We start from the raw sequence: 24,507 nt of genomic DNA on the forward strand, positions 1-24,507 counted from the left end.
TCTTCAGGGAAGCTCAAGCAATCCAGAGCCGATCGGGCTGCCCAAAACAGAGCCAGGGGCTAGACCGCCCCCTGCAAAACTGCCCTGTCTCCAAAGGGTCAAAGTTCTAAAATGGGCTGAAAGGTCTCAATCATACATTTAGGACCTCAAGAGAGTAAGGTCAAATGGGGGTGGGGAGAGTGGAGAGGTCACAGCTGGGTGGAGCCAGCCTGGCAGGTCAGCAGCACCACAGTAGTCTGCCCTCACATAGGGGTCCCCGGCTCTCCCACCAGGCAGACACGGTCAGCCAGCAGTCATGCATTCCACAAGTATTTATTGATCTTGCTACATACCAGGCCCTGGGCTGCGGACACAGCCACAAATGAAGCATGGTCCCTGCTACCACAAGGTCCTCTTCACTCACACACACACACTGAAGACTACTGCTCCATCACCCTTTCAGAAGCAGCTGAGTGGGGCTACGTAACTAACCTTGCAGGTAAAGTCACCACCTGCAGGACTCAGGTGAGAGCAGAGGGTAGCCACCAAAAGGTCACTGAACTCCCCTGAGAAAACTGTTGAGCCGCACACATGTCCAATTTTCCAGGTCCAAGGCATACTCCAGTACTGCTTCATAGTAGCCACCAGGGGCAAAGCCAGGAAGAATCAGAGGGACACAGGGTTTTCTCACATGAAGGAAAAGCAGCCTGCATCACATAATGGTTGGCCTGAGTTAATGGAGGACCTAGGCCTCTTAAAAGGCACCAGTGAGGCCGGGCGCTGTGGCTCACACCTGTAATCCCAGCTCTTAGGGAGGCAGAGGCAGGAGGAAAGCTTGAGCCCAGGAGTTCGAAACCTGCCTCAGCAATATAGTGAGATCCCGTTCTCCACAAAAAGAAAAACAAAACAAAACAAAAAAGGCATCAATGAGAACCCTTATTTGGACCCACACCCACCATGGTTGAGCTCTCATCAGGCTAAGCATGTATCTTGGAAAGGGGCAGGCCAGGCGCAGTGTCTCATGCCTGTAATACCAACACTTTGGGAGGCTGAGGCAGGTGGAGATCGGGAGTTCTAGACCAGCCTGACCAACATGGAGAAACCCCATCTCTACTAAAAATACAAAATTAACCAGGCATCATGGCACATGCCTATAATCCCAGCTACTTGGGAGGCTGAGGCAGGAGAATCGCTTGAACCCAGAAAGCAGAAGTTTTGGTGAGCGGAGATGCCACTGCATTCCAGCCTGGGCAACAAGAGTAAAACTCCGTCTCAAAAAAAAAGCAAACGGGCAACTGGCAGAAAGGATAGGGATGTTTCTTTGGGCTGTATCAGATGGCAGAGAGGTCCCAGTTCTTACTCTCAGCCCAGGCCCTATGGGCACACCCATTTGAACATATATTCAGGAGCCAGCTCAAAACCAAGAAACTCAGGCTGCCCTAATCTTCAGCTTTACTTCCTAGGCAAGCAGCAGAAGAGTTTAGGCAGAACATTTCTTTCTGTGGCATAACACAAAGGGAAAGAAAACCACTAGGGGACACACAGGAAGAAATAAGGTTTCTGTTTCTTCCTCAAGTGTCCCAAGTGCCATGGCAGCAATGGCTTTCCAGGTCCATAAATGGAGCAGGTTCTAGTAGGTCAGCCCAGCCCAACTGCACTGAGGTGAGGGAGCTAGCAGAAGACAGGAATGTGCATGTTGATAGGAGGGGCAGAGGGCACTCAGGGATTCTTAGTAAGCACAACTAACTGGAGTGTTTTTGGGTAGAAGGAAGAATTTAGTTGCAGCCAGGTGAAGACAGAGCACACCCCTGCCAGGAGCTCATGCTGAAGCGACACAGTAAGCCCTCAAGAATCTTGAATCTGTGAATGTGGCCCAGACAGAAGAGGCATGCAGGCAATACTGGGAATGCACAGGAAACACACTTCAGCCTCTGGTGGCCCAAACCAAGTCTGGGTGGGCACAGAAAGGCCAACATCTTGGCTAGGAACCACCATTCAAGTGTAGGAGAGCAAGTTCAGGTCATAACAGCCGTCCACCTGAAATACAAAAGACCATTATGTCTGATCTGCTCAGGGCAAAGCAAGCCAAGCAGAGGGAAGTGATCACTTACATCAAAGCGGCCGATCCTCGCAGAGGTGTGACTGGCCCGGATCATCTCTGTCAGTGCCCACATCTGCTGCACCTCGGAGGATACCCTGCTGGGATCTGGGAGACTCTGCTCCAGAAGGAGGGGTCAGTGGCCATGGTGCCCTTAGGGCTCCAGAGAGGCCAACCTGGGCTAGGGGCCCTCCAGCTGAGACCAATAACATTCTCAGATGGTTTATGAAACATGAGGTTAGGGCCTGATGTTCAGTAGGCAGCCCAGTGCCACACCAGAGATGTCTCAAATCCCACCCCAAGAGGAAGATAGTACCCAAGGGTCCTGGGCCCAGCCCCAGAATTTTATAGGAAGGGGTCCACCTGGCCTGTGCTGGACACTAGAGCCATTCACACATGGTTCTTACCTAGGGTGAGGGCTTACCTCACAGAGGAGTGCAGGTTGCTCACAGGGCACTGGGTGGGAGAGCCACTTTGGGAAGGTCATGGAGGGGCTCTGCAAAGCAAAGATAAAGTGCCCTGAGTGAGACAAAGTAGACAGCTCTGGGACCAGATTCCAAGGTCCTAGGAGCAGAGAGAAGGGCCCCTGAGCCTCAGACACTGGGAAAACTCTGTTTAGGGAACCCACAGAGACCTAAAGGGGCAGTCAGACTACCTAAGTTCTCCTGCTGTGCAGACAGAGTCCTCAGAAACACAAGCACAAAAGTGTCTCCCAGCACCTAAAGGCTCCAGCTCTGAAAGTAGTTGGCAACCCCAAAGGTCAAGAGATATAGGGACATGGCCTCACCGCTCATTATGAGCTTCCAGCATTCACACCAAGCAAACCTCCATGAAGGCCCCCTTCACCATCTTTATCCATTACCCACCCCACTACCTAGCTTTCCCAGTCATAGAAGCCTTCTAGGGAAAGGGCCAGCCAGCAGCTGAGCTAGTCACTTACCTTTGGTCCCTGCTGATAGATCTGCAGCTCTTCCACTGTGAAAGACAGCCACAGTGGTGATGGCTGCCGCAGAATCAGGCGTAGCTCCGATACTCTGGCCATGTCACACAGCATCTGACACACACACACACAAGGACCCAGCGAGGACCCAGCTCACTGCCCAGAAGCCTCTCAATCAACAATGAACCAAAATGCTGCCCACCCCGCAGGCCTTTGGGAAGGAAGGAACAGTAGTCCCTCCAAGGCAGTTGCCTGATAGTCACAGTCCAGGCCAGACTGGCCCGCTCTTCCCTCTTAGTATATTGACCCATTCCCCCCACCTCTGGTTAAGTCCTCATCTGGGCTGCCCTGGCCGTCCTGAGGCCCAGCTGACCTGATGCTTGAACAGCGATACATACTCCTGGGCTCCCTCCTCACTGTGTGGGTCAGGCATCAGACAGTAGTCTCGCAGGCAGGTCAGCCACTTGGCCGTTGTGTGTGCTGAGGTGTGCTGACGGACACGGATGCTCAAAAAAGCTGTGTAGTAATTCTTAAATGTGATCTCCTGCAACTGGAGCACATACAACCCATTGCAACAAGTCAGACCCAGGCCCAGGGACAGAAAAGCTCAAAGGTCAAAGGTACTACCTCTTCCTTCCCCCTCTTTTTTTTTTTTTTTTTGAGAGGAAATCTCACTCTGTCGCCCAGGCTGGAGTGCAATGGCACAATCTCAGCTCACTGCAACCTCCACCCTCCCAGGTTCAAGTGATTCTCCTGCCTCAGCCTCCCAAGCAGCCGGGACTACAGGCACATGCCACCATGCCCGGCTAATATTTTTGTGTTTTTAGTAGAGACAGGATTTCACCATGTTGGCCAGGATGGTCTCAAACTCCTGACCTCAGGTGATCCACCTGCCTCTTCCTTTTTGAATGCACTCTTCTACTAAATTAACAATTTCAACAAGCATCACTGGGGCCCAAAAACAATTCTGGTTTCCTTTTTATTTTTATTTATTTATTTTTTAAAAATGGGGTTTCACCATGGTGGCCAGGCTGGTCTTGAACTCCTGACCTCAGGTGATCCACCCACCTCGGCCTCCCAATGTGCTAGGATTACAGGCATGAGCCACAGCGCCCAGCCGATTCTGGTTTCCTAAAGGTGCTCACATTCTAAATGAGTAGGTCATGGAAACAAACCATGACCACAGATCTTGCCACATGTCCAAGATGCTCCTAGAGGGCAGAGCTCTAACCCTGAAAGAGGCAGAAAATGTGCATATGAGGCCTGAAAGAGAAAGAGTTCACCAAGTGGACTAAGAAATGTAGATAACATAGGTGGGTGTGGTAGCTCTTGCCTGTAATCCCAGCACTTTGGAAGGCTGAGGCGGGTGGATCATTTGAAGTCAGGACTTTTATTTTTTTATTTTTTGAGACAGAGTTTCGCTCTTGTTACCCAGGTTGGAGTACAATGGCGCGATCTTGGCTCACCACAACCTCCACCTCCTGGGTTCAAGCAATTCTCCTGCCTCAGCCTCCTGAGTAGCTGGGATGACAGGTGCGCACCACCATGCCCAGCTAATTTTTGTATTTTTAGTAGAGACGGGGTTTCACCTTGTTGACCAGAACGGTCTCAATCTCTTGACCTCATGATCCACCCACCTCGGCCTCCCAAAGTGCTGGGATTATAGGCGTGAGACATCGCACCCGGCCCAAGCTCAGGACTTTGAGACCATCCTGACCAGCACAGTGAAACCCAATCTCTACTAAAAATACAAAAAAGTTAGCTGGGTGTGCTGACATATGCCTGTAGTCCCTGGTACCTGGAAGGCTGAGACAGGAGAATTGCTTGAACCCAGGAGGTGGAGGTGGCAGCACTTCGGGAGGCTCAGACAAGTGGATCTCAAGGTCAAGAGTTCAAGAACAGCCTGGCCAATATGGTGAAATGCCATCTCTACAAAATAAATAAATAAATACATTTTTTAAAAATGTAAATAATATAAAAGCATATACAGAAGAATCAGGGAAAAAAAAGTAGCATATACAAATAATTACAAGAGGGTGAGAGAACCTGGTGTACCACCGGAACAGCCAGTGATTCAGCTTGGCTATTGCAATGGTTCTTGTCATTGGATACTCACCAGAATCACCCAAGAAAATTTGTTACTAGGCCGGGCGTGGTGGCTCACGCCTGTAATATGAGCACTTTGGGAGGCCGAGGCGGGTGGATCACCTGAGGTCAGGAGTTCAAGACCAGCCTGGCCAACATAGTGAAACCCTGTCTTTTTTTTTTTTTTTGAGACAGAGTTTTGCTCTTGTTACCCAGGCTGGAGTGCAATAGCACGATCTCGGCTCACTGCAACCTCCGCTTCCTGGGTTCAAGCAATTCTCCTGCCTCAGCCTCCCGAGTAGCTGGGACTACAGGCGCGCATCACCATGCCCAGCTAATTTTTGTATTTTTAGTAGAGACGGGGTTTCACCTTGTTGACCAGGATGGTCTCGATCTCTTGACCTCGTGATCCACCTGCCCCGGCCTCCCAAAAAACCCTGTCTTTAAAATATATATATATGGCCTGGTGCGGTGACTCATGCCTATAATCCCAGCACTTTGGGAGGCCGAGGTGGGTGGATCACGAGGTCAAGAGATCGAGACCATCCTGGTCAACATGGTGAAACCCTGTCTCTACTAAAAAATACAAAAATTAGCTGGGCATGGTGGCGCGCGCCTGTAGTCTCAGCTACTCGGGAGGCTGAGGCAGGAGAATTGCTTGAACCCCGGAGACGGAGGTTGCGGTGAGCCAAGATCGCGCCATTGCACTCCAGCCTGGGTAACAAGAGCGAAACTCCGTCTCAAAATAAATAAATAAGTAAATTAAATTTAAAAAATATATATATAATATATATATATGAAAAAAAAAAAAAAAAAGGAAGAAAATTTGTTACCAAATAAATTGTCCAGGCTCCACCTTAATCTACAAAGTCAGGATTTCCAAAGTTAAGTTCTTTAATTAAGTTTCCCAGATGATAGTACAGAGCAGCTGAGGGAGAACCACATACTACAGCACAAAGCTCATGAGACAAAGAGAAAGGGCTGGGCGCAGGGCTCCAGCCTGTAATACTAGCCTTTTGGGAGGCTGGGGCAGGTGGATCACCTGAGGTCAGCAGTTCGAGACCAGCCTGGCCAACATGGTGAAACCCCATCTCCCCTAAAAATTAAAAAAATTAGCCGGACATGGTAGTGGGTTCCTATAATCCCAGGTACTTGCAAGGATGAGACAGGAGAATTGCTTTAACCCGGGAGGCAGAGGTTGCACTGATCATTGCACTCCAGCATGGGCAACAAAAGTTAAACTCCATCTCAAAAAAAAAAAAAACAGACAGACAAGTGGGGCACAGACACAGAGGGCTCTCAATGCCCTGCCATCTGAGGTAGGTTTTGCCCTCTGCATTGAGTCATGCAGTGTCCAGTCCCTCTATCAACTGATGCGGAAGTGGTACAACTGCATATTGGAGATTGGCAACTCGAGTCATTGGGGGGATGGTGATGAGGTACTTGACCTCTGGCAGGGACTGTAAGAAAGGGAAGGAGGCAGGTTTTGGGGTAAATCATTGCTTAGGGAGCCCCAACTGTTGCCAGGGCCAAAATGACCCCTAACTTCTATTTTGGTTCACTATTTGGTATTTCTTTTTTTTTGAAACAGAGTTTCGCTCTTGTTACCCAGGCTGGAGTGCAATGGCGCGATCTCAGCTCACCGCAACCTCCGCCTCCGGGGTTCAGGCAATTCTCCTGCCTCAGCCTCCTGAGTAGCTGGGATTACAGGCACACGCCACTGTGTCCAGCTAATTTTTTGTATTTTTAGTAGAGACAGGGTTTCACCATGTTGACCAGGATGGTCTCGATCTCTTGACCTCGTGATCCACCCGCCTTGACCTCCCAAAGTGCTGGGATTACAGGCGTGAGCCACCGCGCCCGGCTCACTATTTGGTATTTCTAGCACCACCTAGCCCACTCTCAGCACCTGCATGCCAGCGCTTTCCTGGACGTGGGCAAGAGACATAGCAGAGAAGAGAGTAGGAAGATCAATTCTAGGGAAAATGTGTTAACTGAAGGACTAAACAAATGAATGATTAATTTGCAAGGGCAAGGAAGACTACGGAGGCTTTCCTGTAAAAGATTAAATGCCTGGGAAACGACCGAGATTCCAGGTCGGCCCCGCCCGGGAGCCTCGGTAGCGCCCACCAGGCTTGCTCACCTCGAAGGGAGCGACGCTGGGGAAGGTGACATCGATGACCAGCACGCCAGGCCGGCCTTGAGAGGTCCGCACGTCGCCCACCTGCAGGGCTACGGTGCCTTTCACATGGCAAGGCACCAAAATGCGGGACATGGTGCCAGCAGCCGTGACAAACTGCAACCACCGCTCCAGGCCTCGGACCACCAGCCCTTCCCGGCATCCTCAGCCGACCCATAAGAACTACAACTCCCGGAAGGCCCCGCGAACCGCCTGCCCAGCCAATCACCGAAGTTCAGGGTGGGCCGGGAATCGGAAGTGCCTGCGGAAGTTTTTTTTTTTTCTTTCTTTCTTTCTTTTTTCTTTTTTTTTTTTTTTTAACAAGAAATCTCGCTCTGTCGCCCCAACTAGAGTGCAGTGGCGCCATCTCTACTCAGTGTAACCTACACCTCCCGGGTTCAAGCGATTCTTCTGCCTCTGCCTCCCTAGTAGCTGGGATTATAGGTGCCCGCCACCATGCTCGGCTAATTTTTTTCAGGTATGTCTTAGTAGTGTGAAAACGGATTTTTTTTTTAGTTATGTTTCACCAGGTTGGCCAGGCTGGTCTCTAACCTCTGACCTCAAGTAATACTCCCGCCTCGGCCTCCCAAAATACCGGAATTACAGGCGTGAGTCACCGCGCTCCTCCCACGGAAGTTCTCTTCAGCCAATCACTGCGGAAACCAGCGACTGCCTTGCCTTTCTCGTTGCAAGCCATTCGGCTCCATTTGGCTTTCTTTCACTGTGTAGGGCAGTAGTCTGTTAAAGCACAGAAAGCCATCGACACAAATCAGCAGTGACTAGCCTACATTAACCTGAAAAATACGTATTAGCCATTGGAAAAAAAAGAGGATTTGAATACACGCTTTGCAAAATTAGATAGCCAATAAGCCCATGAAAAGATACTTAACATTTATAAAGGAAATACAATTTAGAACCTCCACACAGTCAGTCATTAGGCCAAAATTAAAGATTGACAAGGATGTGGAGTGCTTTGAACCCTCATCCATTGCTGATTTCCAACCACTTTGGGATTTTTTGTTTGTTTTAGAGACAGGTCTTACTCAGTCACCCAGGCTAGAGTGCAGTGCCCCGATCACAGTTCACTGCAGCCTCGACTTCTCAGGCTCCAGGGATCCAACCTCAGCCTCCCAAGTAGCTAGGACTACACGTACAAGCCACCACATCCTGCTAGTTTTGTATATTTATTTATTTTTTTTTTTTTTTGAGGCGGTGTTTCCCCTCATTGCATAAATTGCAATGAGCTGAGATCCTGCCACTGTACTCTAGCCTGAGCAACAGAACAAGACTCCGTCTCAAAAACAAAACAAAAAAAAACAGGCTAGAAAGATCGCCAGGGGCTGGGAGTAGGGAGAAATAAGGGGTATTGTCAACAAGCACAAAAAAACAAAAAAGAGGCCGGACGTGGTGGCTCAAGCCTGTAATCCCAGCACTTTGGGAGGCCGAGGCGGGTGGATCACGAGGTCAAGAGATCGAGACCATCCTGGTCATCATGGTGAAACCCTGTCTCCACTAAAAATACAAAAAATTAGCTGGGCATGGTGGCGTGTGCCCGAAATCCCAGCTACTCAGGAGGCTGAGGCAGGAGAATTGCCTGAACCCAGGAGGCGGAGGTTGTGTTGAGCCGAGATCGCACCATTGCACTCCAGCCTGGGTAACAACAGCGAAACTCTGTCTCAAAAAAAAAAAAAAAAAAAAAGAAAGAAAAAGAAAAAAGGCCGGGCGTAGTGTCTCACGCCTGTAATCCAAGCCCTTTGGAGGCCAAGGCGGGCGGATCACCTGAGGTCGGGAGTTCAAGACCAGCCTGACCAACATGGTGAAACCCTGTCTTTAAAAAAAAAAAAAAAAAAATGTTTTAAATGGTATTGTTGCTCACACCTGTAATCCCAGCACTTTGGGAGGCCAAGGTGGATCACGAGGTCAGGAGTTTGAGATCAGCTTGGCCAACATGGTGAAACCCCATCTCTACTAAAAATACAAAAATTAGCCAGGTCTGGTGGCAGTAATTCCACCTGTAATTCCAGCTACTCGGGAGGCTGAGACAAGAGAATCGCTTGAAACCAGAAGGCACAGGTAGCAGTGAGCTGAAATGCCACTATACGCCAGCCTGGGCCACAAGAGTAGAACTCCAGCCAGGTGCGGTGGCTCATGCCTATAATACCTGCACTTTGGGAGGCCAAGGCGGGTGGATCACCTGAGGTCAGGAGTTTGGCCAACATGATGAAACCCCGCCTCTACTAAAAATACAAAAAAATTAGCTGGGCATGGTGGCTCTCCACTTTAATCCCAGCTACTTGGCGGGGTGCTGTAGCTCACACCTGTAATCCCAGTTCTTAGGGAGGCAGAGATGGGAGGATAGCATGAGCCCAGGAGTTTGAGACCTCCTGGGCAATATAGCAAGACCCAGTTCTCCACAAAAAGGAAAAGAAGGAAAAGACACACACACACAAAAAAATAAGCCTTATCCCAGCTACTCAGGAGGCTGAGGCACAAGAATCGTTGAATCCAGGAGACAGAGGTTACAATGAGCCACGATCACGCCACTGCACTCCAGCCTGGGCAACAAGAGCAAAACTCCATCTCAGGAAAAAAAAAAAAAAGGAATAGCCGGACGCAGTGGCACACACCTGTAATCTCAGCACTTTAGGAGGCCAAGGTGGGCAGATCGCAAACTCAAGAGATGGAGACCATCCTGGTCAACATGGTGAAACACCCTCTCTACTAAAAATACAAAAATTGGCTGGGTGCGGTGGCTCATGCCTGTAATCCCAGCACTTTGGGAGGCCAAGGCGGGTGGATCACGAGGTCAAGAGATCGAGACCATCCTGGTCAACATGGTGAAACCCTGTCTCTACTAAAAATACAAAAATTAGCTGGGCATGGTGGTGCGTGCCTGTAATCCCAGCTACTCAGGAGGCTGAGGCAGAATTGCCTGAACCCAGGAGGCGGAGGTTGCAGTGAGCCGAGATCACGCCATTGCACTCCAGCCTGGGTAACAAGAGCAAAACTCCGTCTCAAAAAAAAAAAAAAAAAAATATATATATATATATATATATATATATATATATATATATATATATATAAATTACATGCTCGCTTTCGCAGCACAGATACTAAAATTGGAACAACATAGGGAAGATTAACATGGCCCCTGTGCAAGGATTACACGCAAATTTGTGAAGTGTTCCATAAAAAAAAAATAAAATAAAATAAAATACAAAAATTACCTGGGCATAGTGGTGTACCTGTAGTCCCAGCTACTTGGGAGGCTGAGCCAGGAGAATTGCTCAAACCCAGGACACAGAGGTTGCAGTGAGCCAAGATCGTGCCACTGCACTCCAGCCTGCTGCCTGGTGACAGAGCCGAGACTCTGTCTCAAAAAAAAATTTTTTTTTAACTTTTGGAGGAGTTCTTTCTCAATCTCCTGGACTAGTCAGATCACTGTATATTGTCCATATGTCTCCAGATAGTATTGTAATAATCATCTAGATCCTGTCTCTCTCCCACACTGGCCTCTGTGGAGCAGGAGGGAAGAAATTGAATCTTTTTTTTTTTTTGGAGACGGAGTCTTGCCCTGCCGCCAGGCTGGAGTATAGTGGTGGGATCTCAGCTCACTGCAACCTCTGCCTCCAAGGTTCAAGAGATTCTCCTGCCTCAGCCTTCCAAGTAGCTAAGATTACAGGCACTCGCCACCGTGATTGGCTAGGTTTTGTATTTTCAGTAGAGACAGAATTCGCCATGTTGGCCAGGCTGGTCTTGAACTCCTGACCTCAGGTAATCCACCCACCTTGGCCTCCCAAAGTGCTTGGATTACAGGCATGAGCCATCGCACCCAGCTCTATTGTTTTGTTTTATTTTTTATTTTTGTAAAGATAACATCTTGCCAGGCGCGGTGGCTCACGCCTGTAATCCTAGCACTGTGAGAGGCTGCTGGGTGGATCACGATGTTAGAAGATTGAGACCATTCTGGTTAACACGGTGAAACCCCGTCTGTACTAAAAGTACAACAAATTAGCTGGGTGTGGTAGCAGGTACCTGTAATGCCAGCTACTCAGGAGCTGAGGCAGGAGAATCGCTTAAACTATGGAGCAAAGGTTGCATTGAGCTGAGATTGGCCACTGTACTCCAGCCTGGGCAGCAGGGTGAGAGTCCGTCTTAAAAAAAAAAAAAAAAAAGATTAAAACAAAGATAAGGGTCTTACTTTGTTGCCCAAGCTGGTCTTATTTATTTATTTATTTATTTAAGAGTTGGGGTTTCACCATATTGGTCAGGTGATCCACCCTCCTTGGCCTCCCAGAGTGCTGGAATTACAGGCGTGAGTCACAGTGCCCGGCCCCAAGCTGGTCTTGAACTCCTGGATTCAAGCAATCCTCCTACCTCTGCCTCCCTAATTGCTGGGGTTTCAGCCAAGAGCCACCATGCCCATATTGTTTGATGTTAGGAATTTCCACTTAAAACCAAGATGGAGTCACTGAGAGATTTACCTTTCCATTTGAACCAATTAAGTAACCAGATAGGCAAGCACAGTGGCTTATGCCTGTAATCCCAGCACTTTAGGAGGCTGAGGCCGGAGGATCTCCTGAGCCTGAAAATCGAGGCTGTATCACACCACTGCAATCCAACCTAGTTGACAGAGTGAGAATCTGTCTCAAAAAAAAAAAGAAAGAAAGAAAAAAGGCTGAGTAAAGTGGTTTACGCCTGTAATCCCAGGACTTTGGGAGGCTGAGGCAAGATGATTACATGAGCCCAGGAGTTTAAGGTCAGCCTTGGCAACATGGCAAAACTCTATCTCCACAAAAAATGTAAAAATTAGCCGAGCATGGTGCCCATGCCTGTAGTCCCAGCTACTCAGGAGCTTGACATTGGAGAATAACCTAAGGCCAGGAGTTTGAGGCTGCAGTGAACCAAAATGGCAAAAAATAATAATATAAAAAGGACAGGTGGGAGGCCGGAAGTTGCGGCCTCATTACTCGCCATTTCAAAATGCTGCCGAGTTTTACCAACAGACTGCAGTTTCTTCACTGCCAAAATGACGTCATTTTCCACCTCTGCCCAGTGTTCAACATCTGACAGTGCTTGTAGGATCTCTCCTGGACAAACCAATCAGGTACAACCAAAACTGCCTTTTTGAAGATTTTGCATGCAGCAGGTGCGCGAGGTGAAATGTTCACTGTTAAAGAGGTCATGCACTATTTAGGTCAGTACATAATGGTGAAGCAGCTTTATGATCAGCAGGAACAGCATATGGTATATTGCTGTGGAGATCTTTTTGGGAGAACTACTGGGATGTTAGAGCTTCTCCGTGAAAGACCCAAGCCCTCTCTATGATATGCTAAGAAATATTGGCCGGGCACGGTGGCTCAAGCCTGTAATCCCAGCACTTTGGGAGGCCGAGGCGGGTGGATCACGAGGTTAAGAGATTGAAACCATCCTGGTCAACATCGTGAAACCCTGTCTCTATTAGAAATACAAAAAAAAATTAGCTGGGCATGGTGGCGTGTGCCTGTAATCCCAGCTACTCAGGAGGCTGAGGCAGGAGAATTGCCTGAACCCAGAAGGCGGAGGTTGCGGCGAGCCGAGATCTTGCCATTGCACTCCAGCCTGGGTAACAAGAGCGAAACTCCGTCTCAAAAAAATAAAAAAAAAAGAAAGAAAGAATCTTGTCACTTTAGCCACTCTACTACAGATGCTGCTCACACTCTTGCTCTCGCACAGGATCACAGTATGGATATTCCAAATCAAGACCAACTGAAGCAAAGTGCAGTGGAAAGTTCCACTTCCAGGAGAAGAACTGCAGAAGATGATATCCCTACACTGCCTACCTCACAGCATAAATGCGTAAATTCTAGAGAAGATGAAGACTTAATAGAAAATTTAACCCAAGATGAGACATCTAGGATGGACCTTGGATTTGAGGAATGGGATGTAGCTGGCCTGCCCTAGTGGTTTTTAGGAAACTTGAGAAACAACTATACACCTAGAAGTAGTGGCTCAACTGATTTACAGACAAATCAGGATGTGGGTACTGCTATTGTTTCAGATACTACAGATGACTTGTGGTTTTTGAATGAATCAGTATCAGAGCAGTTAGGTGTTGGAATAAAAATTAAAGCTGCTGATACTGAACAAGCAAGTGAAGAAGTAGGAAAAATAAGTGACAAAAAGGTGATTGAAGTGGGGAAAAATGATGAACTTGACGACTCTAAGTCCTTAAGTGATGATACTGATGTAGAAGTTACCTCTGAGAATGAGTGGCAGTGTACTGAGTGCAAGAAATTTAACTTTCCAAGCAAGAGGAAAATGAAGGAATTGATGTGCCTGACTGTCGAAGAACCATTTCGGCTCCTGTCGTTAGACCCAAAGATGTGTATATAAAAAAAGAAAACTCCAAAGTTTTTGATCCCTGCAACTTGGTGGAATTCTTGGATTTGGCTCACAGTTCTGAAAGCCAAGAGACCACCTCAAGCATGGGAGAAAAGTTAGATAACCTTTCTGAACAGAGAACAGATACAGAAAACATGGAGGATTGCCAGAATCTTTTGAAGCCATGTAGATTATGTGAGAAAAGACCATGAGATGGGAACATTATTCATGGGAGGACAGGCCATCTTGTCACTTGTTTTCACTGTGCCAGAAGACTAAAGAAGGCTGGGGGTTCATGTCCTATTTGCAAGAAAGAGATTCAGCTGGTTATTAAGGTTTTTATAGCATAATGGTAGTACGAATATAAAAATACATTTGGGCCGGGTGCGGTGGCTCAAGCCTGTAATCCCAGCACTTTGGGAGGCTGAGGCGGGTGTATCACGAGGTCAAGAGATCAAGACCATCCTGGTCAACATGGTGAAACCCCGTCTCTACTAAAAGTACAAAAAATTAGCTGGGCATGGTGGTGCATGCCTGTAATCCCAGCTACTGAGGAGGCTGAGGCAGGAGAATTGCCTGAACCCAGGAGGCGGAGGTTGCGGTGAGCCGAGATCACGCCATTGCACTCCAGCCTGGGTAACAAGAGTGAAACTCTGTCGCAAAATAAATAAATAAATAAATAAAAATACATTTATTCAGTTCACATTAAAAAAAAAAAGGACAATAGCAGCTGGGATCGGTGGCTCACGCCTGTAATCCCAGTACTTTGTGAGACCGAGGTGGGCAGATCATGAGGTCAAGAGATCGAGACCATCCTGGCCAACATGGTGAAACCCCGTCTCTACTAAAAATACAAAAATTAGCTGGGTGTGGTGGTGTGCACCTGTAGTCCCAGCTACTTGGGAGGCTGAGGCAGGAGAATTGCTTGAACCCAGGAGGCGGAGGTTGCAGTGAGCCGAGATCACACCACTGCACTCCAACCTGGCACCTGGTGACAGAGCAAGACTCTGTCCCAAAAAAAAGGACAATAGCAGAGCAAGACTCTGTCTCAAAAAAATAAAATAAATTAAAATTGGGCTGGCACAGTGGCTCATGCCTGTAATCGCAGCACTTTAGGAGGCTGAGGCAACCAGATTGCTTGAATCCAGGAGTTCGAGACCAGACTGAGTCACAGAGCAAACCCCCATCTCTACAAAAAAAAATACAAAAATTAGCAGAGCATTATGGCATGCACCTGTCATCCCAACTTCTCAGGAGGCTAAGGCTGGAGGACCACTTGAGCCCAGGAAATTGAACTGTTATTGTCCCACTGCACTCCAGCCTGGGTGACAGAGCAGGACTCTGTGAAAGAAAGAAAGAAAGAAAGAAAGAGAGAGAGAGAGAGAGAGAGAGAAAGGAAAAAAGAAAGAAAGAAAGAAAAGAAAAGGAAGAGAAATAAAATTTTTAAAAATAGACAAAAGATGTCATACAGTGCTTTTTGGACCTTGTACATCAGGCAACGCAAGAGAATAATATTGAAAAAATAGATACATGGTGGCTCACACCTGTAATCTCAGAATTTTCGGAGGCTGTGGGTGGGTCACAAGGTCAGGAGTTCAAGACCTGGCAGGCCAACATGGTGAAACCCCATTTCTATTACAAATACAAAAAATTAGCCCGGCATGGTGATGGTCACCTGTAATCCCAGCTACTAAGGAGGCTGAGCCAGAATAATCAATTGAAACCGGGAATTTCAATCGCAGCGAGTGGAGATTGCGCTACGGCACTCCAACCTGGGTGACAGAGAAAGATACAAACAAGGTTGGCTGTGGTGGCTCACTCCTGTAATCCCAGCACTTTGGGAGGCCAAGAGGGGTGAATTGCCTGAGGTCAGAATTTCAAGAACAGCCTGGCCAACATGGTGAAACCCTGTCTCTACTAAAAATACAAAATTAGGCTAGGCACAGTGGCTCACACCTGTAATCCCAGCACTTTGGTAGGCCGAGGCGGGCGGATCACGAGGTCAGGAGTTCGAGACCAGCCTGGCCATTATGGTGAAACCTTATCTCTACTAAAAAACTCAGGAGGCTAAGGCAGGAGAATCGCTTGAAAACAGGAGGCAGAGGTTACATTGAGCTGAGGTCGCGCCACTGCACTACAGCCTGGGTGACAGAATAAGACTGTCTCAAAACAAAACAAAATTAGCTGGCAGGTGCCACATGTCTTTGATCCCAGCTACTTGGGAGGCTGAGGCAGGAGAATTGCTCGAACCCAGGAGGCAGAGGTTGCAGAGAACCAAGATCGGGCCATTGTACTCCAGCCTGGGCAACAAGAACGAAACTCTATCTCAAAAAAAAAAAGATACAAACAAAATGAGCTCAGGGATTACCACCAGCTTATTGTCTGCAGATAATTTCTGAGTGCAATAAGGAGAAACACAGGTGGAGTCTGGTAGGTTCCCTGAGATACAGACAAAACTCTGCTGGGTGTGGTGGCTCACGCCTCTAATCCCAGCACTTCAAAAGGCCGAGGCAGGCAGATCATGAGGTCAGGAGTTCGAGACCAGCCTGACCAACATGGTGAAACGCTGTATCTACTAAAAATACAAAAATTAGTCAGGCATGGTGCCGAGCACCTGTAATCCCAGCTACTCAGGAGGCTGAGGCAGGAGACTTGCTTGAACCCGGGAGGCGGAGGTTGCAATGAGCCAAGAGTGTGCCATTGCATTCCAGCCTGGGCAACAGAGTGAGACTCCTCTGTTTTTGTCAAAAAAAAAGAGACAAACATGTGTTTGGAGAGGCAAATGGTTAGAGGTTAGAGAGGACAGAACTCCACAGAGAGATGACAGGCGATTTGTGAGGGGGTTCCTTGAGGCTTCAGCTGAGTGATAATCAGCAGAAGTATGTGAGGAAACTACCCAACCCCAGGGAGAGAATTACCCAAAAAGAATAAGATAATTATTAGCAAATCTTACAAGTATGTGAGGAAACCACCCAAGCCAGTGAAATAATTACCCAAAACAAATAAAATAATAATCACCAATACTTAGTCTGAGCCAGAAATTGTGTTTTCACCAGGCATAGCAAAAGCTCTTGTAATTCATGGGGGATTGTGTAGCATGCTTGAAAGGGTATTGCCAGGCCAGACAAGCTGGCTCACACCTTTGGGAGGCCAAGGCTGTAGATCATGAGGTCAGGAGTTTGAGACCAGCCTGGCCAATATGGTGAAACCGAGTCTTTACTAAAAATGTAAAAAATTAGCTGGGGGTGGTGGTGCCTGCCTGTAGTCTCAGCTACTCGGAAGGCTGAAGCAGGAGAATGAGAATCGCTTGAACATTGGAGGTGGAGGTTGCAGTGAGCCAAAATTGCACCACTGCACTCCAGCCTGGGGAACAGAGCGAGACTCTGTCTCAAAAAAAAAGGGCATTGCTGACCTGACTCAATGGCTCAAGCCTATAATCCCAGCACTTTGGGAATCCTGAGGCAGGTGAATTACTTGAGGCCAGAATTTTTTTTTTTTTTTTGAGATGGAGTTTCCCTCTTGTTACCCAGGCTGGGGTGCAATGGCGCGATCTCAGCTCACCACAACCTCCGCCTCCTGAGTTCAAGTAATTCTCCCGCCTCAGCCTCCTGAGTAGCTGGGATTTCAGGCACGCGCCACCATGCCCAGCTAATTTTTGTATTTTAGGTGGAGATGGGGTTTCACCATGTTGACCAGGATGGTCTCGACCTCTTGACCTCGTGATCCACCTGCCTCGGCCTCCCAAAGTGCTGGTATTACAGGCTTGACCCACCGCACCCAGCTGAGGCCAGAAATTTGAGACCAGCCTGACCACATGACGAAACCCCTTCTCTACTAAATATACAAAAATTAGCTGGGTATATTGTTGGCACACACCTGTAATCTTTTTTTTTTTTTTGAGACGGAGTTTCGCTGTTGTTACCCAGACTGGAGTGCAATGGCGCAATCTCGGCTCACCGCAACCTCCGCTTCCTGGGTCCAGGCAATTCTCCCGCCTCAGCCTCCCGAGTAGCTGGGATTACAGGCATGCGCCACCATGCCCAGCTCATTTTTTGTATTTTTAGTGGAGATAGGGTTTCACCATGATGACCAGGATGGTCTCGATCTCTTGACCTCGTGATCCACCCGCCTTGGCCTCCCAAAGTGCTGGGATTACAGGCTTGAGCCACCGCGCCTGGCCACACCTGTAATCTTCACTACTTAGGAGGCTGAGACATGAGAACTGCTTGAACCTGGGAGGCAGAGGTTGCAGTGAGCCAAGAAAGCGCCACTGCAGGCCGGAAGTGGTGGCTCATGCCTGTAATCCTAGCACTTTGGGAGGCCGAGGTGGGTGGATCACCTGAGGTCAGGAGTTCAAAACCAGCCTCACCATCATGGTGAAAACCCATATTTATATATATATTTTTTTTAAAAAGAAAGAAAGCGCCACTGCACTCCAGCCTGGGTGACAGACTGATATTCTGTCTCAAAAAAAAAAAAAAAGTTATTGTCATACATTATAAATGAAAATTTGTCTGAGGCTAAAATCTACTCTGATCCCACCTGAAAAAAGCTTAAAATTGCTGAGCGCTGCAGCTCACTCCTATAATCCCAGCTCTTAGGGAGGCAGAGGCAAGAGAATAGCTTGAACCCATGAGTTCGAGACCTGCCTGGGCAATATAGCAAGACCCCATTCTCCAGAAAAAGGAAAAAAAACAAAAACACACACATGAAAAAAGTGTAACTCCACTCAAAAAGAGCTTAAAATAAAGTCTCAAAATAATCAAATATTTAACTGTATCCAAGAAAAATGCTCAAAAATATCACTAGGAATACAATAATATCCAGCATTTGAAAAAGTAAAATGTACAATGTTTGGCATTCTATTCAAAATTACCAGTCAGCCAAATGAGATGGCACATACCTGATCGCACCTGTGAATAGCCACTGCTCTCTAGCCTGGGCAACATAGCCAGACCCTGACTCTCCAAAAACAAATTATATATATACATGTAACTACTACTGTCCCCCTTTTCTTTTTTTTTGAGACGGAGTCTCACTCTGTCGCCAGGCTGGAGTGCAATGGCGAAATCTTGGCTCACTGCAACCTCCACCTCCCAGTTCGAGCATTTCTCCTGCCTCAGCCTCCAGAGTAGCTGGGACTACAGGCATGTGCCACCACGCCCAGCTAATTTTTGTATTTTTTAATAGAGATGGGGTTTCACCATGTTGGCCAGGATGGTCTCGATCTCTTTTTTTGTTTTGTTTGTTTGTTTGTTTTGTTTTGAGGCAGAGTTTCGCTCTTGTTACCCAGGCTGGAGTGCAATGGTGCGATCTCGGCTCACTGCAACCTCCGCCTCCTGGGTTCAGGCAATTCTCCTGCCTCAGCCTCCCGAGTAGCTGGGATTACAGGCATGCGCCACCATGCCCAGCTCATTTTTTGTATTTTTAGTAGAGACGGGGTTTCACCATGTTGACCAGGATGGTCTCGATCTCTTGACCTCGTGATCCACCCACCTTGGCCTCCCAAAGTGCTGGGATTGCAGGTGTGAGCCACTGCACCCGCCCATTTTTGTTTTTTAAGATAGAGTCTCACTCTGTCATCTACACTAGAGTGCAGTGGTGGTAACATGGCTCACTGCAGCCTCAACCTCCCAGGCTCAAGCCGTCCTCCTACCTCAACCTCCCGAGTAGCTGGAACCACAGGTGTGCACCATCTTCCTTGCCTAATTTTTAAGTTTTTGAAGGGATGGGGTCTCACTATGCTATCTAGGCAGGTTTCCAACTCTAGAGCTCAAGCAATGCTGCCACCTTGGCCTCCCAAAATGCTGGAATTACAGGTGTGAACCATTGTGCCTAGCGTGTATTATATTTGTTATAAATATATAATGTCTGGCTGGACACTGTGACTCAAGTAATTTCAGCACTTTCTGAGAGCAAGACTGTCTAACACACACACACACACACACACACACACAGACACACACACACAGTTTTTGGCCAAGTGCAGTGGTTTTGCCTGTAATCCCAGCACTTAGGGGGGCCAAAGTGGAAGGATTGCTTGAACTTCAAACTTTGAGACCAGCCTGGGCAACAAAGGGAGGCTCCATTTTCATCTTTTTTTTTTTTGACAGTCTCACTGTCACCCAGTTTGGAGTGCAGTGGCACGATCTGGGCTTACTGCAACCTCCAGGGAGGCCCCATTTCTATAAAAGACATAAAAAATTATCTGAGTATGGTGGTGCATGCCTTTAGTCCCAGCTACTCAGGAGGATGAGGTTGGAGGATCACGTGAGCCTGGGAGGTGGAGGGTACAGAGAGCTGTATTAATGTCACTACACTCCATCCTGGGTGACTAATCTTTTTTTAGAGATAGGGTTTCACCATTTTGGCCAGGCTGGTCTTGAACTCCTGACCTTGTGATCCACCCACCTCATCCTCCCAAAGTGCTGGGATTACAAGCGTGAGCCACCGCGCCCGGCATGGGTGACCTATCTCGAAAAAATATGTGTGTGTTTATCTGTCTGTCCAGATATGTAAGGGCACATATACAATGTTTGTCTCTTGTAATCTGTCTGATTTGAGTCTATTTTCTTTTTTTTCAATATGAGAGCAGGTACTGTTTATTAACCGACCAGCTTAGAAAAATAATCATGTTAGACACCTTAGTTAATTCCTCTAATAAGCCTGTTGACTCGGTCCTCCCTGTTGCTATCATCTCCACACTCTACAAAACGAATAATCTTTTTCTTCATTCTGCCTCGTGGAGAAGATAATTTGAAGGGCCACAGGAAGTTATTTGCTTCTTTGAAGCATTTTCCAACAGTGTATATCTCATGAATCAGATCCTCCATGCAGATGGTGCTATATTTACCAAGAGATCGAGCAATCAAAGTGTTATCTGTCAAAGGAATTTGCTTCTTTTTGATTTTGCCATAACCATGTTTGTAGATTAGTTCATTTACTGACTTCAGATTTGGGTACCCCCATGCAATATATGGCTCTACAATCCTCAGCATGTTAATTGAGGCCTTGTTGAGCTTCACAAAATTTCCACTGAAGATCTGACAAAGGCGAAGAAGCTGCAACACCTTTCAGATCTTTGGGCTCACACCATCGATACCTCTGATCCTAATGACAAATGCCAATTTGGGTTCTGCAGGTACAAAGAAGTTCCCAGCTTTCTTTGCCATCCTTGCCATTTGAATTTCAGTTCCGTGCATCTGCCTAAGTTCCTTGTGATAGTGCTTTTCTTTTTCTTTTTTTTTAGACGGAGTTTCGCTGTTATTACCCAGACTGGAGCGCAATGGTGCAATCTCGGCTCACTGCAACCTCCACCTCCTGGGTTCAAGCAATTCTCCTGCCTCAGCTTCCTGAGTAGCAGGGACTACAGTCGCGTGCCACCATGCCCAGCTAATTTTTGTGTTTTTAGTAGAGACGGGGTCTCACCATGTTGACCAGGATGATCTCGATCTCTTGACCTGTGATCCTCCCGCCTTGGCCTCCCAAAGTGCTGGGATTATAGGCGTGAGCCACCGCACCTGGCCAGTGTGCTTTGCTTTTACACAGATAAGCTTCCTCCTTGACTTTCTAAGCATCTTTTGGGCAAACTTCTTCCTCACACACTTGATCTTCAGCTCTGTGAAATTCCTTTGCTTTTTCTGAAGGGTTTCCGGCACAGCAGGAGCCTGTTCCTTCTTCTCTTCTATACCTTCCATGGTTCTAGCCGGAAAAAGAGCTTGGGTTTATTTTCACTTACAATAATAAAGCCACTCCAATTCTCTTTTGGTTATTATTTGCATGGAATATATTTTCCCACCCTTTTCTTGTGTAAACCTAAAAGGAGGAAGCTGAGGGAAAATTAATATAAGTAGAGAATTTATTTGGGCTAAGCTTGAGGATCGCTACCCAAGAACATAGATTAATATTCTACCTGAGAGCATATTACTAAGTTGTCCTTAATAATATACACTGATGGCTGGGTGCATGGCTCACACCTGTAATCCCAGCACTTTGGGAAGCTGGGGTAGGTAGATCATGATGTCAAGAGTTCAAGACCAGCCTGACCAATATGGTGAAACCTCATCTCTACTAAAAATACAAAAATTAGCCAGACATGGTGGTAAGCACCTGTGGTCCCAGCTACTCAGGAGGCTGAAGCAGGAGTATTGCTTAAACCCTGGAGGAGGAGATTTCGGTGAGCTGAGATTGCACTACTACACTCCAGCTTGGGTGACAGAGCAAGATTCCATCTCAAAAAAAAAAAAAATACACACACACACACACATATATATATATATTACACTGATTAGTAGCAAGTGTCAGGCCTCCATGTGCGAGCCTGGACCCAGAAAGTCTAAAGTCCTGCCTGCCTCAGCTGATCAGCCCTCACCCCCTGCTTGCTTGTGTTGGTCATTATCCCTGATTGCACAGCTGAGCTTCCCCTGGACATTAAGCTTCTAAACCCACACTGCCATCTTAACTGTTCTTATGATAATGTGAATACTCCTCAACCCACCCTGCCATCTTAAATACTCTTATGCCACCTGCCATTATAACTGAACTTATGGTAAGGTATATTCCTTGTGTCTACACCCACCACTGTAACTGATCTTACTCTGTAACACCCCTGCCCCCTTCCCAAAAGATTTGCCCCAACCTATAAAATCAACTCCTATCCCACTGCCCTTTGCTAAAGCCCTTTTCGGCTTTAGCCCACCTGCACCCAGGTGAATAAACAGCCATGTTGCTTACACAAAGCCTGTTTGGGAATTCTCTTCATTCAAAGCGTGAGTTTTAACAGCAAATAGAAGTGTACTTTTTTTCTTTTTCATTTCCATTATCAAATCAGTGGTATTGCATCAGGTGGATTTTTTTTTAAAGGAAAACAAGAAGCAATTCCTGAGTTGTTACCTGTTGGGTACCAGCCCCAACCCCATACGTAGGTGCCCTTAGTCCTGGCAGTGAGGAGGGATTGAGGAAAACACAAGAGAAGAATTTACAGCCTGGGTCCAGGGGACCAATGCAGGCATGGGAACCCAGTTGGCCCCAGCTCTGGGCTCCAAACATTTTATTATGTGCATAATCTCATTGATCTTATGGGCTTGGAAGGAGAGGTTGAAGGGGTAGGTAAAATGAGGGGGAAGCACTTGTGATCCTTCTAAGACATGCTAAACTAGTGTTCTGAGTATTTTTTTTTTGAGATAGAGTTTCGCTCTTGTTACCCAGGCTGGAGTGCAATGGCATGATCTCGGCTCACCGCAACCTCCACCTCCTGGGTTCAGGCAATTCTCCTGCCTCAGCCTCCCGAGTAGCTGGGATTACAGGCATGCGCCACCATGCCCAGCTAATTTTTTTGTATTTTTAGTAGAGACGGGGTTTCACCATGTTGACCAGGATGGTCTCGATCTCTCGACCTCGTGATCCACCTGTCTCGGCCTCCCAAAGTGCTGGGATTACAGGATTGAGCCACCGCGCCCGGCCGTATTTAAAAAAAATTTTTTTTTCTTTTTAAGATGGGGGTTTCACCAAGTTGGTCAGGGTGGTCTTGAACTCTTGACCTCAGGTGATCTGCCCACCTTGGCCTCCAAAGTGCTTGGATTACAGGCGTGACCCACCACGCCCAGCCTGTGCTCTGAGCATTTAACAGCACTTGAGATCCTCCTAAGACAGGCTAAACTAGTACTCTGAGTTTATCACTGATTGTTATCAGGGTGTAGAAGTATAGCAGATAAGGAGCCACTGGGTCTAACCACACCCAATGCATCAAGGAGCTTTTATCTCCTGAGCATTGAGGAATAGAGCAATTAAAATAATTCCATATTCAGAGAACCTAGGCAGAGCCTGAGGCGATCCAGTTATCTCTGCCCTGCAAGGCTTTTCTCCTCCTTGCCAACTCCCATCTGCAAAGACCCTCCCGTATCTTGTGAGCAGAGGTTGCGTCCCTTCTCAGAGTCCTTTGCACAACCCCTCTTTATAAGACCCTCATGTAGTCTCCATGTTGAGAAGCCATTCATGGGACCAAAACAGTATTGCCTGCTCCGCAATCACCCTGCGGTGCTCCCCGGTGCTACTGTGCTCTCAGGTGGTCTTTACCTTAGGCCTCCTGTTGGTGTTTGATTTCTAATTAACTACACCAATAATACAGTTTAGTTCAGTGTATAAACGTCAGTGTACTCTGGGCCAAGCAAGCTTATAATTCTTTAGCTAGAATTAACATAGGTCTTCCCCTGGCCATCTTGACCCACAGTTACCATCAACTTATATTACAATAACATAAGCCAATTGATTGGTTATACATTGTTTTTTCTTTTTTTCATTTTTATTTTTTTGAGACGGAGTTTTCACTCTTGTTGCCTAGGGTGGAGTGCAATGGCGCGATCTTGGCTCACCGCAACCTCCGCCTCCTGGGTTCAGGCAATTCTCCTGCCTCAGCCTCCCGAGTAGCTGGGACTACAGGCGCACACCACCATGCCCAGCTAATCTTTGTATTTTTAGTAGAGACGGGGTTTCACCATGTTGACCAGGATGGTCTCGATCTCTTGACCTCGTGATCCACCCGCCTCGGCCTCCCAAAGTGCCGGGATTACAGGCGTGAGGCATGGCGCTTGGCCCTCTTTAATATTTTTATAGAGACAGGTTCTCTGTTGTTCAGGCTGGTCTCAAACTCCTGGCCTCAAGCAATCCTCCTGCCTCCACCTCCCAAAGCACTGGAATTACAGGCATGAGTCACTGTGCCTGACCCAAAATAACCTTAAACAACTCCCCTCAGGCAAGGGCTTGAGGGAGGGGGCATGACTGAAGTCTCTCTGCACACCACAGATGGCTCAGACTGCTCTGAGCCATTTTTTTCTTACAATTTCTTCGTGTTAATTAATTAATTAG

The 24,507-nt window shown here is 47.4% G+C and overlaps 1 protein-coding gene, 1 non-coding gene and 2 pseudogenes across 2 annotated transcripts; 2 read left to right on the top strand and 2 right to left on the bottom strand.

The window, feature by feature from the left end:
- Positions 1-296: 296 nt before the first annotated feature.
- NICN1 (nicolin 1, tubulin polyglutamylase complex subunit) lies at positions 297-7,458 on the bottom strand. The gene is made up of 6 exons (XM_002758348.6): positions 7,246-7,458; positions 3,391-3,567; positions 3,018-3,131; positions 2,502-2,573; positions 2,091-2,195; positions 297-2,016 (listed from the first exon to the last, which is right to left on the bottom strand). The coding sequence occupies exons 1-6, from the start codon at positions 7,375-7,377 to the stop codon at positions 1,975-1,977; spliced, it is 642 nt and encodes a 213-aa protein (XP_002758394.1). The 5' UTR covers positions 7,378-7,458; the 3' UTR covers positions 297-1,974.
- Positions 7,459-10,370: 2,912 nt separating this feature from the next.
- LOC118148139 (U6 spliceosomal RNA) lies at positions 10,371-10,477 on the top strand. The gene has a single exon (XR_004734929.2). It is a non-coding gene; the product is annotated as a U6 spliceosomal RNA (small nuclear RNA).
- A 1,743-nt stretch (positions 10,478-12,220) lies between these two features.
- Positions 12,221-15,080, top strand: LOC103788256 (protein Mdm4-like; annotated as a pseudogene).
- A 5,208-nt stretch (positions 15,081-20,288) lies between these two features.
- Positions 20,289-21,341, bottom strand: LOC108588413 (large ribosomal subunit protein uL30-like; annotated as a pseudogene).
- Between the last annotated feature and the right edge of the window lie 3,166 nt (positions 21,342-24,507).

The sequence above is a fragment of the Callithrix jacchus genome, chromosome 15, assembly GCF_049354715.1.
Source record: "Callithrix jacchus isolate 240 chromosome 15, calJac240_pri, whole genome shotgun sequence".
NCBI lineage: Eukaryota > Metazoa > Chordata > Mammalia > Primates > Cebidae > Callithrix > Callithrix jacchus.